This window comes from Saimiri boliviensis, chromosome 11, assembly GCF_048565385.1.
Source record: "Saimiri boliviensis isolate mSaiBol1 chromosome 11, mSaiBol1.pri, whole genome shotgun sequence".
NCBI classification, from domain to species: Eukaryota; Metazoa; Chordata; class Mammalia; order Primates; family Cebidae; genus Saimiri; species Saimiri boliviensis.
Window position 1 is genome coordinate 47,145,304 of NC_133459.1, and position 16,627 is coordinate 47,161,930.

The following is a 16,627-nucleotide window of genomic DNA, read 5'->3' on the forward strand; positions in this document are numbered from 1 at the left end:
ATGTGCAGTGAGGAGACAGATATTAGCTCCTGTTGCATCTCCAGGCCTCTATTGCATCACACCATATTTCTAGTGCAAACACTGGGCTTCTTATTGGCAAGAGCTACCTATGACTTCCTCCTGCTTCTCCAAGGCCCAGCACAGGCCCCTCAACAAACCTTCGTTAAATTGGATTTACTGCATTGGAGCATCCTTTGCTATGTAAGGATTGCCCAGGGCCAAGAGACATAATGATGGTGAGAGTCTGCACATCATACAGCATCCATTTCCACCATGGGCTCTGCAGTGCCGTGCTATAATGCAGAATCATTTCTCTACCACCCATAGAGATCTGTTCCTCCCCACCCCACCTCCACACTCCCAAGAAATACTGAGGTTTTCCGAAGATGAGAAATTTCACAGCATCCTGCTATCTTTTGGGTAACTGCGTATTTTATGATGACTAATAGGCAATTACTATGGTAATATTGCAATTCAGCATGTGTGAGGTTTGGGAAATGAGAAATTATGGGTAACTACTTTGGACTCATTTCTATGGTAACAAAAAGTAATTGTCATTAAATACCAGTTATTCTGAGGCTGTACCTGGTAATTATAGATTTTTATGCCCAGAAACATAAATAAAACCAATAAATTTATTCAAAGGTCTATGAATGTTTACTTATACGTGGCTCTATGGAATACACAATGACAAGCACCTAATTAAGAAATGCAAACCCAACACAGGGTTTCATATTGTCATACGGAGATGGAAAGTGTGTTTTTCTAATGCAGGCAACTTGTGCATTACCTGTGCTCAGAAGCGAAGTGGGGTATAGGTGGGGCTGAGGGCTCTCTTCTCTGCAGAAGAAGTGATGAGGAAGGTGCTGGCAGAGGGTGTGTGCAAATGCTGCAATATGTGTTGTGAGCATGCTTTCTGTAAGACATTGAGAATTACCAGCTGATTCTAGACTGGTTCGACCTGTCATCCCCTAATTCCAGTTGCATTCCAACTAGGACTTGCTTGCAGCTTCTTGGCTCTGTAATACCTGAAGTTATTTTTTTTTATTATTTTTTATTTTTTTTGAGATGGAGTTTCGCTCTTGTTGCCCAGGCTGGAGTGCAATGGCGCGATCTCGGCTCACCGCAACCTCCGCCTCCTGGGCTCAGGCAATTCTCCTGCCTCAGCCTCCTGAGTAGCTGGGATTACAGGCACGCACCACCATGCCCAGCTCATTTTTTTTGGTATTTTTAGTAGAGACGGGGTTTCACCATGTTGACCAGGATGGTCTCGATCTCTTGACCTCGTGATCCACCCGCCTCGGCCTCCCAAAGTGCTGGGATTACAGGCTTGAGCCACCGCGCCCGGCCAATACCTGAAGTTATAATAGTCATCCCTCAAGACTCCTAGGTCCCAGATCCTTCCAGAATTCTTTGAAAATATTCCCATTGTAATGTCAGTAACCATACCATTGTTTTTTGTAACATGGTGATAAAATATGCCTAACATAAAACTTACCATCTTAATCATTTTTAAGTGTACGGTTCAATAATATTAAATACATTCATAATGTGCTGCTATCACCACCACCCATCTCCAAAACTCTTTTTAACTTGCAAAGTTGAAACCCTATGCCCATTAAGCAGTAACTCTCCATTCTCTCCATCCTCCCAGCCCCTGGTAACCACCATTGTGCTTTCTGTCTGTGTGAATTTGACTACTTTAAGAATGTCATATAAGTGGAATCATACAATCTTTGTCCTTTTATGACTGGTTTATTACATTAGCATAATGTCCTCAATTTTCATTCATGCTGTAGCCCTCCCATTCTTGATAAAACCTCTCCCCAGTGCTTCTACTACGTGATGGAAGGTGACTTTCATCCCATTTCCCTTTACTAAGAGAGTAGGAGAGAAACAGTCCAGGAGACAGAAGTGTCCAAGGACAAATAAGAATGCTCAGGAGAGTGGTGAAAATCAGACCCTCAGTTCTCCACTTCCGCCTACAGCTTATAGAGCAAAGGCAACGTGTGGGAGTGTGGGGAGCCCCTGGATGCACCCTATGGCCTTGAACATGGCTCTTCACCTTCTCAGCCTTGGTTTCCCCATGGCATAAATGGTTATAATAAAAACTGGCTTTCCTTTCTTGGTCACTGCTGTATGACCAAATGTGGTTTGTAAGTGCCTTTAAAAGTATCATGCTCCATGCAATAACTAAGTAGGGCTGAGAATCCAGTTTGTTAAATTGTAACAGCAGCTCATCATGTTACATCATAGCCGATTCCTGTCACAACAACATACAGTTAAAACAACTGGGACCAGGAGCCCATGAAGGTGAAGGTAAAGGGTTGGAGGCTGACCGTGTCTGGCCCTAGTTACTCTACACTGGGCACTGAAGCGTTGTGCCATGGCACAATCACTAAACACTAGTGTTTAGTTCATTTGTTCATTCTGGAAACATATATCTGAACTTCAAGTCGGTGACTAGAAAAATAAAATTCAGATCCAGAGCCCATTTGCCGGGTACTGGGGATACAGAGAACAAGGTAAACAAAGTCCTGACTTCATAGAGTTTATAGTCTAAAGGTGAAGACCATCATTAAATAAATAGTCACATAAATAAACAGTGAAAAATCAGGGCAAGAGCCACAAAGGGAGAGTACAGGGTGCTATGAAAGAGTGTAACGGGAGACCCACTATATATTGCAAGCCCTGGGAAGGCCTTTCTGTAAAGCGACATTAAACCTAAGACCTGAAATGAAAAAAAAGGCAAGCACAATTGGAGCGCAGAAAGTAAGATAGAGTGTATAGTGGCTCTGTGCTTTCACTATATAATTGTTATCTATTGTTATATCATCCAACATAATTGTTAAATATATCTACTGTAGCACATACTATAGTTACTATATATTGTTGCTATAAACTTTAGTATAGGCCCCATATACTCTTACGGTAAACCATAGCCTGGTATCATATACAGTAGTCTAGTTAGAAAACGTTGCTGTTCTTTAATATAAAGAGCATGATCTATCACGGTATAGTGGCCATCTATTGCTATTAAATTCTAGAGTGTACCTTCTCTAGTTCACTATAAATACCACAGAATAGGTAGTTGTATTATTAAATCTAAACTTAGCTGATGAAATTTGGGAATCTCTCTGACCATTCTTCCTAGATTGGATTATATGCTTCTTTAATGTGGAAGAGTGAGGAATAGGAGGGTGTGAAGGAGGAATAAATATTCATTTAGAACTTACAATGTGCCTAGCACTGTGCTTTAAATGCATTATCTCACAAAAGCCTCATAACTACAGTATCTCCATTTACAGATGAGAAAAATGAAGCATAATGAGGCCATGTAATTTACCCAAGGTCATACAGCAAGTAGGTGGCAGAGCAGAATTGAAATCTGACCTGATGTCCAACTCCATTTTCTCAACCACTGACTTTACTCCCTCCAACCTCCTGCCTTCCCTTCTCACAGTGCAGGGAACTGGCCTGTTGAACCATCTTTCCAGCCAGCAGAGCAAGGTGCCTCAAGGCAGGCCTGTCTTTGTTTCTCCTCCCAGGGTCTGGCAGGCCTGGTGCTGGCCATAGGGGGTGTGTGGGACTGCAGGGCACACCTGCTCAGGCACACCTGCATCCCTGCCCTCTCCTCACAGGCCACAGACCTCAGGGAGATGGCTTAACTTCTCTGAGGCTTGAGAAACTGCACCTCCAGAGGGAGATGTTGAGAAAATGAAAGTGAAAGAGCATGAGGCCAAGGCAAAGACCTGGCCACCTGTCTTCCAACATGTTTCCAGCGATTTGATCAATTCCTGGGAAATCTGGTTCTCTTTACTGCACTAGAATTCTGAGAACCAACCTACCTTCCTTCCTTCCTTCCTTCCTTCCTTCCTTCCTTCCTTCCTTCCTTCCTTCCTTCCTTCTTTCCCTCCTTCTTTCCTTCCTTCCCTCCTTTGCCACCTTTTCTCTTGTATTCAAGCTAGTTTGAGTATATTTTTATTATTTGCATTTAGGAAAACTTTAACAAAGTTCCTCTGTCACAGAGTTCTGAGGATTAAGCAAGATCAGTGTGTGAGTGCTTCACAGGCCATTGGGGTGGCAAATAGAATTTTTGGAGTGGCATTTCCCAAAATGTATTTCATAAACCCTAACACTGGTTACAGGGAGGTTGTGGACTCCATCTCACTGATTTTTGGGAAACACTGAGTACTATTTCCTCTCTTAGATTCCTTATGTTTATAAGCATATTCCAAATTCTGAAAAGTCTTATTGTAAAAGAACATGTTTAACTTTGCTAAACTCATCTGAACCCTGAATTTCCCCCCATAATGCCTTGGCAAGTCTTGCCAAATCATGAAAATATTGCTGTAGACAGTAGTGTGACTCTGAGAAGAGCTGGCCTAGGGGACCTCTAAGGCACCTTGAAATTCTCAATTCTCAGTCATATATATACATATATATTCTCTAAAGCTTTAAGTAGTGAATTCTCATGATTGATAGGCTCTTTGCTGCACAGTTTTAACAACAGGATTAATGCTTGTGGTTAGAATTGCTCTCCAACTATCATAAGAAGAATCACATATTCTCACTAGGAGAATGTTGGGGGTTGAAGCTTCAGCGTGAAATCATTTCTGAGGGTTGGAACTCTTTTACCCTGGAGTCCCCAGATCACAAAATCTGGAGCTTGAAGACATATAGAAGGCATTTAGCACTCATCACCACCCCAGTGACCATCTAAGACCCTGACAGGGAAGGCATTTTGGCCAAGGTCACTGACCTCCTTCTAGTCCTTCCTGAGATAGCAGATGATGACATAAATAAATGTGTGTAGAGAAGTACTGACCTCTCTCTGACCACTCTTCTTGCAATTAAACAGAAATGTTAACATAAATCAAGTGGTCTTTCTATCACCATTATTGCTAACAGTACACTCAGTCCAGGGATGGTGGAAAGGCATCGCTCTCAGGCCTACAATAAGCCATGAAACTTGTGAATGCTAATGAACCATCACTTCAGCCAATTAAGAGTGGAAGCAAAACTGTCTTTAATGAAGGCTTCATGCATCTCATGGGCTCTCTCTAACTCATACCCAGGGGTAACACGAAGCCCCTCTGGACCCTGTTGCCATGCTCTTAGTAAACGAATTCTGTGTAAAACAAGCCTGGCTGGCTGTCAGGAGATCTGGTTGTGGTCTGAGTTAGGCCACTAACTTTGAGTAAATTCTGTTTCATCTCTGGGACTCAGTTTCTTCATCAGTAAAGTCATCCCTCTCATTCTCTCATATTGATGAAACACGTTTTAGGCATCTACTATGTGCTGATCCCTGCTGCTAAGCATGAGGGACACAAAGACCATTAAAATTCAGTCCCTGCCTTCCAGTAGCTTTAAGTCCAGTGGAGGACATGTAATGGAATAAGAGTTGTTCAGTAACCAGGCCTGCTGGGTACAGTGGCTTGTGCCCGTAAGACTAGCTACTTGGGAGGCTGAGGTGGGAAGATCATTTGAGTCCAGGAGGTTGAGGCCGCAGTGAGCCATGATTGCACACCTGTACCCCAGCTTGGGTGATAGAGCAAGACCCTGTCTCAAACAAATAAACAAATACACAGACAACCAAATAAATAACCAGGCCTGTGAAAACTCAGAGAAGAGAGTGGGCAATTCTGTTTAAGGGAATATTTTCCAGAATAAGGAACATGAACTGAGTTGCAAAGAGTGAATGGGATGAAGAAGGAATAAGAGATTTCTAGGCAGTGGGCAGCCTGTATGAAGGTAAGGTATCAGGAACCAACAGGACATGTCTGGGGAACTGGGCTTTGCTCAGCGCAGCTGCAGCAACTGTTCTAGGTGGAGAGGAGGAGAGGTGAGGCAGAATGATGGACAGACGGGCAGCAGGGCAGACAACACCTTGCATGCAAAGCTGGCGGGTGGGGGGATGGGTTCTGAATGTCATCTTGAAAGTCATGGGCCTAACGAGCTCTAAAACTGTATGATTTGGATGGAGAAGTCAGTCAATGATTTACTGGCTGTGTGACTTAGGGCAAGTGGGTTACTTTAGTGTGAAACAAGGGCAATAACACTATCTATCTCAAATAAGTCAGTATTCCTTTGGCAGGTAATCTTCTGGGCAGTGGAATTTTAAACTGTAAATTATGGTGCTAAGCCAGGAGAAACAGACTTCAAGATCTGAGTGCATGAGTGGGTGTGGGGCTGGCTGGTATGCCCACTCTGAAGAGAAATGCTGTTCAGATGACCCGGATTCTATTCTCCTTCACTGATATTTTCCAAGAAGAAACACAACAAAACCGTCATCATTATAACCACCACACGATATTCTGCAAAGCACATTCCTTCCCACCATTTCCTCTGAAGCTCTCACAACTTCCCTTTCAGGTAAGTAATTATTGTCTCCATTATGCAAGAGAAACTGAGCATCACAGAGGGAAAAGTGAATTCTTCAGGTTATGCAGAAAGTAGGTGCCAAAACTGATACTGTGTCTCCTGATTCCTGGTCCAGTGAGCTGGCCAGAAAACCCCAGCAAGTGACCTGGTGGGTGTGGATGAAACAGCCAGAGCTAATTAACTGCATTTCTCAAGAGCCACGGTGAAACTTTCTCTAATGAACTCATGGGCAGCCTCAAAATTCTTCCTCACAAAACATATCCCATATTTCTTCTTGTTTCCATACCACCGTCCTATGACTGCCTGCTTCCAAGCATTCTCCCCAGTTCCTTACCTGTAATTGCCCAGGTAGACTCCATCAGGATTGAGCATTGGTGCGATCTTGAAGACCAGGTATTCCCGGAGGACACGGGCAATCGGGTGCTGGCTTACAAGGAAGTCAATGATCCCTAGGGAAAGAGAAGAGTCTGGTTTAATCACAAAGCATTTCAAGAAGAAGGAAACACATTTTTCTCAGCTTGGAAAACAAGAAGAGTTCAATAGGTGATTGTTGCCCGTGTTGTGATTGGCCACTGTGGATGTGTGGCTAGGGACTAGGTGTTATCCAGTATAAAATGTATTTACAAATACACTTGTATTTCCAAGAGACAGTTCAAGACATAACATTGAAGTGGATGGGCAGGAGGGAGAGAGCATTTCCTGCTGTAGAGAATTAGGAGAGCTTCTGAGAATGATGACATTTGAACTGTGCTTTGAGAGCCCATCAGGTTTCATCAGACAGAGATGGGGGAAGAGGTGGGCTAGCTCTAAACAATATATTAAGACATGCCTTCTAATAGGCACACTTAGTTAAACATTGACATCAGAAGCCTTCCTGTGATAATAACAGGGTCAAGGCCCTTAGGGATTTAAACGCTCATGTTACTGAGAGGCACACCAGGAAGCAGAGAGGAAAAGCATTTAGCCAGAGTCACATGAGCAGAAGGAAGTTTCTGTCATGTGTCCCAAATGTGCTTTTTTCCCCATTTTGAGGATACTGTTCTGGGACTCCAGGGATGACTGCCCTCCCAGCTTCTCACTGGCACTAAAATCACCCTGGCTTCCAGTCACCAAATTTAGAAAATTTGTCTCCATGACATTTTTCCTACTGCCAGGCAGTCTCCAAGTCCCTTTCTTGAATAGAGCAGATCTTCCCCTCTTCTCATCCCACTGCCTGTCTTCTATCCCAGGCTACCATCACAGCTGGCCTGGATAACAGCCACCACCTCTGAAATGAGCCCTCAGCGCTGCAGCCAGAAGGATCTTCTGAAAGTGCGAATCAAATCCTGTCACTTCCTCCTTGATATCCCTCTGGTGACAGCTTGCATATACCCATAGGATAGGAGGTGAGAAAACAAACAACTCTGAGCCTTTGTCCCTCTCCTTTTCTCCCCCACTTTTCTACTTTTTCATCAGAGACCTGAAAAAAAAATGGGCAAAATGTCACTGTAGCATTCCATGAAATTATGATAACGCCGGAAAGTGATAGGAGAATGCAAAACCCTCCCACAGTGCAGAATTAGGACCCCCTTCCTGCTGGAGAGAGCAAGAAAGGCGTCAGGAAGGAAGTTTTTGAGCTAAGCCCTGTCAGAAAGGTAGGTTTTGACAGATGGCAGGAGGAAGGCAGCAGCGTAACTAAGAACAAACCTTGTTCCCAGTGCCCACTTAGCGCTTGGAATGATAACTCACTCCAGAGCACATTCCAGAGCTGCTGTGACCAGTGAGGGACATCTCAGACTTTTCGTTAGGCCAGGGCTGAGAATCCATAGGAGGCGGAAAGCCAGTTGGACATCATTTACTTCTCGGCTAAAGTGGCAGTGGACCAGATGCCCTAATTTATTTGTTGGTCCTCATATTAAAGCCTCAGTTTGCCAGTAAACAGGCAGGGTAATGATGCCAGGCGCCCTTGTTAGGGGCTAATAATTGCTTAATCTGTCCACTAATTGACCCCAGCTCCCAGGGCGGCCCTTCATCAAGGAGCCAGCCTGCGCTCAGGGCCTGGCCACACTGCCTCAGAGAATGGCTTCTGGAAATGGAGTAGCTCATTGTGATCCATCCTCCTTCACAGATGAGCAGATTAATTGGGCTGCCAATTAGGCAGCTAATAAAAGAATGAGAGAAAACAAAGGCAGACCAGAGGCTGCAGCTGCCTAGAGCTCCCTCTCCTAGGGCGGGTGTCAGGCAAGGAACAGGGAGATTTTAGACTCATCTGCGGGTTGGAGGTCAGATATGATTCAAAATCATTCCCATTCATCAGGAAATGGGGAGATATTTCCTTTTTCTTTTTTTGGTGGTGGGAGAGGAGTATGAGGAAGACTGTGAGAGCATGGAAGAGTAGAGAGAAAATGCCATCCCTGGCCAAGGGCCAAAAGCGTTGCATGGACCAAGAAAGCAGAGGGACCAGCGGAGTGGAAAATCCTGGGACCTGCATTCGAATCTTAACTGAATGTTAGCTAGAGAAGTTACTGACTAGTTTTCTCATCTTGATATAGGGATAATAATACCTAATCTGGAAGACTACTGTGTAACTGTGTTATAGATCCCGTGTTAGCTTCCTGACATAGCACCTGAAAATTGTGGCATGCTTCAATAAACTCACTTAGATTAAAGGTTGAAAGGCAATTCGTAGTAACAAACAGGATTAGTTTTAGAAGTAGGAGTCCTAGTCTGTGAAGTTGACAAACAACAGATTTGGAGACAAGGATATCAAATGCCAGAAGCCAACAAATCCAAACAGAGCCTGGATTCTAGTTTTGGCTCAGTTACTGGGTGACTTGTAGAAAGCCTCGGGGTCTATGCTTATATTTAAAATTAGGAGGCTGGGCATGGTGGCTTTTCTAGCACTTTGGGATGCCAAGGCAGGCAGATCACCTGAGGTCAGGAATTTGAGACCAGCCTGGCCAACATGGCGAAACCCTGTCTCTACTGAAAGTACAAAAAGTAGCGGGTATAGTGGCAGACACCTGTAATCCCAGCTACTCATGAGGCTGAGGTGGGAGAATCGCTTGAACCCAGGAGGCGGAGGTTGCAGTGAGCCGAGATCACACCACTGTACTCCAGCCTGGATGATGAGAATGAGACACCATCTCAATAAATAACATAAAATAGAGAAAGAACTAAATAATTCTCAAGGATATATCCCATACTATCATTGTATGATTCCATCTATTTGATTCCTCTCTACCAAAAGTAGAAGAATGATCTGTCACATGAGGAGAATAATCTCCCTCATGCTGGAAGACACCATCAACCCCTTGAGATCAGTCTTTGTCTCTTCTGTAAACAAGTTTGCCAGGTCCTCTTCTTCAAGCTGATTTAATCAGGAAGCTGGAAAAAGGCAGGATGACAGGAAGGCTGGAAGTTACAGAGGCTAGAAGAGAAGGAAAAGTGGTAGAGGATTTGAAATTAAGGCCGGAAGTTGGAGACCCCTGCCCTGTGCCAACTTTCAGCTGACCAGAATGAACCTCTCTAGCCAAACCTCAACTAAGCTTTGTATTTACTATTTTTTTTTTCTCCTAGAGAAAAAAAATGGTTTAGGGCTGGGCACATAGCAGGTACTTAATAAGTGCCTATTAATGGCTTGCTCCAGGAATTTCCTACAACTTTGACTGTATGGGATTAGTTGAAATGATTATCACTCATTCTACAAACATTCACTGGCACACCAAATTTTGGGCATTTCAAGATGCCTAAGATGGTCCTGCTTCAAAGGGGTACACAGTGAGGAAGCAACTCCCTACTGGCTGGCAAAGGCTCTGGTGGGAACAGCACAGAGCTGTGGAGACCTGGCAGGGGCCTGGGGCCCCAGAAGGGGTCCTAGAAAGTCGACTTAAAAAATGAGTAGAGTGGAGCCAGATGAAAGGGGTGCCAGGATGCAGTCATAAAAAGAATAAAATCATGTCCTTTGCAGTGACATGGATGCAGCTGGAGGCCATTATGCTAAGTGAACAAACACAGAAACAGAAAACCAAATACTGCATGTTCTCACTTATAAGTGGGAGCTACACATAGGGTGCATGTGGACACCAACGGAACCATAAACCTAGAATTCATAAAGAGGGGAGGGAGGAAGAGGCAGAGGCTGACAGCTACCTGCCAGGTACTATGCTCACTACCTGGGTTATGGGATCATTAGAAATCCAAACTTCAGCATAACACAATTTGCCCATGTAACAAGCCTGCACATGTAACCCCTGAATTTAAAATTTAAAAATAAAATAAAAAGAAAGGGATGCCAGGGGAAGGTATCCAGGCTGGGGAATTCCTATATGAAGGTTTGGGGGTAAGAAAAGAGATGGTCTGCTGGTAAAGGAAAGCTTTTCAATACCAGGGCCTTGGCTTCACGGCTAAAAGCACAGACTCTGAAACTGGACCATCTGAGTTTGATGCCTTTCTCTGCCATTCACTTCCCATGTGGCCTTAACCTCCCAGTTCCCCAGTTTCCTCATCAATTACAAAGAGGAGAGTAAGAATTACTTGTGGGTTCTTGTGAGGATTTAAATGAGTTGATATAAGCAAAGAGGTACATAGTAAGTGTATACCTGCATTGTTTAAATCATTGCTCTTCCTTGGTTTGCCTGTAGGCACGGGAAGGGAGAGGTGAACAAGGATTTGCTGTTACAACTGAAAAAACATGAAGGGGACTATAGAGCTATTGCCAGGTGTTAAGCCAGGAAGGTACAGGGTCAGATACAGGTTTTGGAGAGCTCCCTTTGGCTGCAGTGTGGAATGCTGCTCAGAGGAAAAGAATACTGCAGGGCAGGGCCTGTTGAAGGCAGGACCGAGGTGGAGGTAGGGTGCAGGCAGAGGTAAAGCAGCTGTCAGTCAGGAATCAGGTTCGAACACGGTGGTGACCAGCAGGGGCTCTGCAGCGACCAAGGCCCAGAGAGTCATGAGGTGCAGTGGGTGGGTGGAGAGCCAACCGTGTGGACAGATGGTGTCACCAATGATACAATTATTTGCCTGCTACCCCGAGAGCATCAGAACTCTCTGCTGAAAGCACCCAACGTTGAGGAACATAAGTGAGATTAAGTTTCTGGCCCCTGGCAGGATGGGGCCTCAAAATAGAAACTGAGTTTAGTTATAGAAAAATAAGGAAAGTTACATTTCCTGCACTTCTTTTTCAGGACTGAGGCTTACTTAAACTTACATTGTGGTTTAAGTCTGTCTTCCCTCCAGGACATGAGACCCAAGACACAGGAACAGGTCTCCTTTCTTTGCCACTATATTTTCAGTGCCTAGCTCAGTGCCTGGCACAGGGAAGGAACTCAAGACCTCTGTATGAAGTGAGTGATAGAGATAGACCCGTGACAGCTACTGTACATTCACTAGCTAGACTGACTTGTAATTCTATTGGCTCCATTTCAGACAGGGAAAGAAAGTCAGGGTGTGGCATCACTTGCTGAGTGCCTTGCAGGAACCTAGTTGGGATTCAGACCGAGTTCTGCTGGCTTCAAAGCAGGGCTCTTTCCATGTAGACAAGATGCAAAGAGCAAGACGTCTATTTGCATGTGATTTGTAGAATAATTTGCATATGCCTGTATGATTTTCTGTCTAGAGAATTCTGTGCAAAATATATTGTTTCTGTTCTCTGTTCAGAGGCAGCATACTGTAGTAGGAAAAGCCAAGGTTTGAAGCAAGACAGTTTGAGGTCTCTGCTTGGCCCAGAGTGTGATTTGCACAGCAGCACCCACTCTAGGGCCTCCCTTGACCTGGCACCAGATCCCTGTCTGCCCTCAGCTGAGTCCAAGGGCTTCAAATTATGGACAAACAGGGAGTCTGTCCCTGACGACCCTAAAGTTCACAGAGTATAAGTCCTCACCCTCCTGCCCCCAACTCTGCCCATTTCACAGATGAAGAGACAAAAGCCTTAGTGGATGTAGCACCACACCTATAGTGGGAGGCTGTTTGGGATAGCAAGGGGAAGAGGAAGAACAAGTGAAGAAGAGAGGTGGGAGGAAAGCAGAATGGGGGAGGAGCAGAGGTCACTGCTCATTGACAGGACGTATGAAGCTGTACTTGGTCCTGGTGCCTGGAGATACTGGTGGTTGTGAGAGCGTGGTGTGTGCATGTGTGTGTGTGCATGTGTGTGCATTTGTATGTGTGTGCGTGTGCATGTGTGCGTGTGTGTGTGTGTGCGTGTGTGTGTCTGTGTGCACATCTTCCTCCCTCCTCCTGTTACTCCCACAAAATAACTCTGAGGAGTGAACTCCCTGGGAGAGGGCCAGCCTCTGTGTCTCTACAGTCTAGGCCCTGATGGACAACTTGGCATGTAGCAGCAGGGCTCAGGCTGGGAGGCAGGAGACTGGATCTGGTCCCCACTCCACCACCAACTTACCAGGTGACATCTAGTGAGTCCCTGGACTGTTCTGTAAAGAAGAGCTGAGAGCTGCCCCATGACCTGATGAATTTCTGTACAAGAGTGAAGGTGAAGACAGGAGTGTGGGCACCGATCAGGCACCTATCTATGCCTGGCATTGACCTACACTGTCTCATTAAACCCTCACAGCAGCCCCCTGAGGAAGGCATTCCTGCCCCATTTTGCAGGTCAGGAAATAGGGGCTGTGAGAGGAAAGTACATGTGCAAGGTCCCCTAGCTAGACGGAAACGGTAGACTCAAATTCAGGCCCATCAAACTCCAAAGCCACAGCTGTGCCCACTGCCTCTGCTGCCCTCCAGAGCATGGCGTGGCTCCCTGCAGTAGCATTTCATAAGTGCTGGTTTCATTAATTCAATGACAAAGGGTCTGGAGAGGACAAAGTACTCTGCAGATAGAAATTTTCAATGACAGTTGGCCCTGAAGTCCCAGGAAGAGCCAGTGAAAGAGCAAACACTTGAACAGGAGTCAGACACAAGGTCTAGGTCTGGTTCAGGCCAAACTCCTGGCTTGCCAGGTGACCTTTCAGGTGAGCGGCTAGTGGCACACAGGAAGGTGACGAGGAAGAGCTGGGGCCCACAGTCTGGGAGGCCCACACCTGGGTTTGGTTCACAGTAAGGATTAGAGGAGCCAGGCACAAAGTGCCTCACGGAGGCCCTGGCACCGGCCGTGTGCTCCCTTAGCACCAGCTCCTCCCCTACTACTGGCACTTGTTCAGTGCTGTCTATATTCCAGACACCATCCTAAATGCTCGATGGATATCAACAGTGTCAGTCTTCACAACAACCCTGTGAGGCAGGATTTCTATTAGTATTGCCCTTTTGGGATAAAGGAACTGAGGCATAAGGAGGTTTTGTGGTTTTCCCAAGGTCACACTAAGTAGAAGAGCCGGGATTCACGCCCTGCAGTGTAGCAGCTTGAGGGATGGTGCTCTCACATGGTTGGCCACAGGGCCATACAGGAGCTCCTCTGACCTCTCACATCGTCACTGGAGAACAGGATAGTGTGGCCTCGTGGAGGTCATGAGCAAGGCTTGGGGTAGCAGAGTAAGCATCCCACCAACAAGCAGTCTCGAGGAAATCCAAGCCCTGCCACCCTTATCGCCACCTCTTCCAGAGCTATGCAGTGACAGGACTTCACTACTCCCAGCAGCAGGTGCATCAGCAGCTCAGCAGTGAGAGCCATGGTCCCAGCCAGATGGGCACAAGCAGACTCACATGCCTGTTCCCTGCTCAAGGTCACTGAGCCGGTTAGTGTGGAAGAGTTAACAGAAATGAAGGTATCTCAGCATCTGTCCACACCTTGGACTTGCCTGCTATCCCCAGAATGAGGTGGGCTAATGGGGGTTGGGGGAAGATGGACAAGCTTAGGGCTACGACTGAGGAAGAAACCTCTAGCTGTGCCCTGCCCTGTGGGCTGTGATCCGGGCTGTCTACATGTAGCTGAGACAGCCTCGGGCAAGACCATGCCTCTGTCCTGTATTGGTAAAGTGGGGTAATGATGCCTCTTACACTGCCTCAAGGAAGTATGAATTGTGTGTCTTATGAGGCAGATATAGAGGCAGGGAAAGATGAGAAACAGGACTGGGGAGATGGACTCCAGAACCACACTTGTCATGAATTAGTCATGTGACTTTGGGTAAGCCATTGTACTTCCCTGAGGCTCCACATCCTGATCTGTAAAATGCACATGAATTGTTGTGGGGTGGTCAACTCTGAGTTCTTTCGGGTACAAGACTTGGCCTTCTAGTAGTTCCCATCCCTGAGTGGGACACTGGGGCATGTACGGGATTGGGAGTTAGCTAGACCTAGGTTAAAAGACCCCCTCACTATTTAATGACTGTCACCTTGAGGCTCCTGTTTCTGAGTTAAACACAGCATTTGTTCCTCACAACAGCCCTGTAAGAAGAAGATAACTCCATTTTACAGATGTGGAAGATGGCAGTTGGAGAACAGCCCTAGACCTTACACAGCTCATGGTTTAAAGGGGGGAAAACAAATATAAGTCAGGTATACCATAATAAATCAGGGCAATAGAGATGACCATTATCAATAAAGATGATGGCCATCTTTAGGTCCACAATGCAGGCACAAAGCAGGGGGCAGAAGGGAGTGGGCCAGGGAGGCCCACAGTAGGGGCATTCGAACTGAGGCCTGGGAGATGGATGGGGCTTGCCAGGTGGCAAGGAGCAGGCACAGGGCCTGCTAGGCAGAGGGAGCAGCAGGTGTAAAGGTGCATTGATCAAGAGTAGACCGCCCACTCAAGGTTTAAGCTGTGTGGAGCTGAGTGTATGAGTCTGAGCCCAGAGAACCAGGTGAGAGCCAGATGACAGACGGCTGGGAATGTCATGCCAAGGAGCTGGAGTTTATTTTGAGAAGCCAGTGGGTAGGCGCTGAAAGGCTCTGTCAAAGAATAGACATCTATTAAAAACCTACAGAACAGCATTGAGTATATCAACTCGGCACTATCCAAAGATTTCCTTTTAGTAAACAGGGTCATCAGGGAGCACCCGAGGTCCATTCAACTCCTCTGTCACTCAGTTCTCATCTGTGAAATGGGATGGTGATGCTGCTCTCTGTCTACTGCCCACAGAGCAGGTGAGGCAGGGGGGTTTGGGCTCCCAGGGATGAACGTACTGATGGTAAGGCTACTGTCTTTTTACAAACAAAGAGAAAGCAGTTACATCCAATCAGCTGGGGGAAGAGATCTGCTGCCAAATTTGGTAACTGACAGATGGCTGCAGGTAAAGGGATTGGTAAACCCAGGAGGGACCTCAAGAGGTTACTGCAAGAACAATGCTGGGGAGGAAGAAGGCCAGCGTGAGAATGCTAAGGAGTCAGCTATTGTGACTGGAGCCTCAGCCGTGCCTCTTACAAGCTTCTTGGCTTTGGGCAAGTCACTGCTTCCCTGAAACTCAGTCTCATCTGAAAAAAAGAGGAAGGCAACGTGCCTAACAAAGTATTGTAAGAATACGAGCTGGGAAAATAAAGCCCATATTTATTTGCATAGTACTTGATAGTTTACAAAGCAGATTACCTGCTTCATCTTCTCAGAGTCCCATAGGGAAGGAGGTAACATCTGTTGAGTGCCTGTTGTGTGCCAGGCACAGGACTGGGTGTGCTGTTTACATCCATCTTATGCCAACTTCGTAACAGCCTGCCTGGGTATGTCGTTTTACATGTGAGGAAACTGAAGTCGCACTGCTGGAAAGTGGCACAGCCAGTACTTGACCCCAGGATTATCTGATTTCAGATCATCAGAGGCTTCCACTGCAGTGTGCCACCTCCCTCGAGTTGTAGAACCTCCACGGGCTTTTCATATCTCTTTGACCTCGTGGCCACTTTGAGATTAAAATGAGCTAAATTACTTCTCTAAACTTCAGCTTGCTCAACAATATACATAATATATTACTGACTATAGCTGACTAATTAAATACAGTATGGATGAAATATTTAATGATAAGTGCAATTATAAAGAGAAACATTTGAGAATAAAAATTACATCTTATTTGCCTCTAATTGTCTGATGCCAAGCGTACTTACTCCTGGCAGGTATTTCAAAAGTTGTTTAAGTGAATGATTGAATGAATGAGCGAAGAGATAGTTTTCAGTCATTACCTCCCATTTCACAGCTTTTCTGCCAACATACACATTGATCTGGGGACAGGTTTCTTGCTGTTGTAAACCACTGGGGACAAGTAAAGCTGGGGAGTGTAGATGATTCTGTATGGCTCTTCCTCACCACAGCACAAATAAGATAACTTCATTCAGCCCTCCCTGTTAATTTATCCATCCATCCATCTATCCATTTAATTAATTAATTAATTAA

The 16,627-nt window shown here is 45.6% G+C and overlaps 1 protein-coding gene across 7 annotated transcripts in view; it reads right to left on the reverse strand.

The window, feature by feature from the left end:
• The window catches only part of LOC101050152 (AGBL carboxypeptidase 4), a 1,418,805-nt gene that overhangs the window by 152,866 nt on the left and 1,249,312 nt on the right, over positions 1-16,627 (reverse strand). For all 7 annotated transcript variants that reach the window (XM_074380786.1, XM_074380790.1, XM_010349316.3 and 4 more), the window contains one exon: positions 6,719-6,833. In XM_074380786.1, coding sequence (XP_074236887.1) covers positions 6,719-6,833 — 115 coding nt within the window. The remainder of the gene's footprint in view (positions 1-6,718; positions 6,834-16,627) is intronic.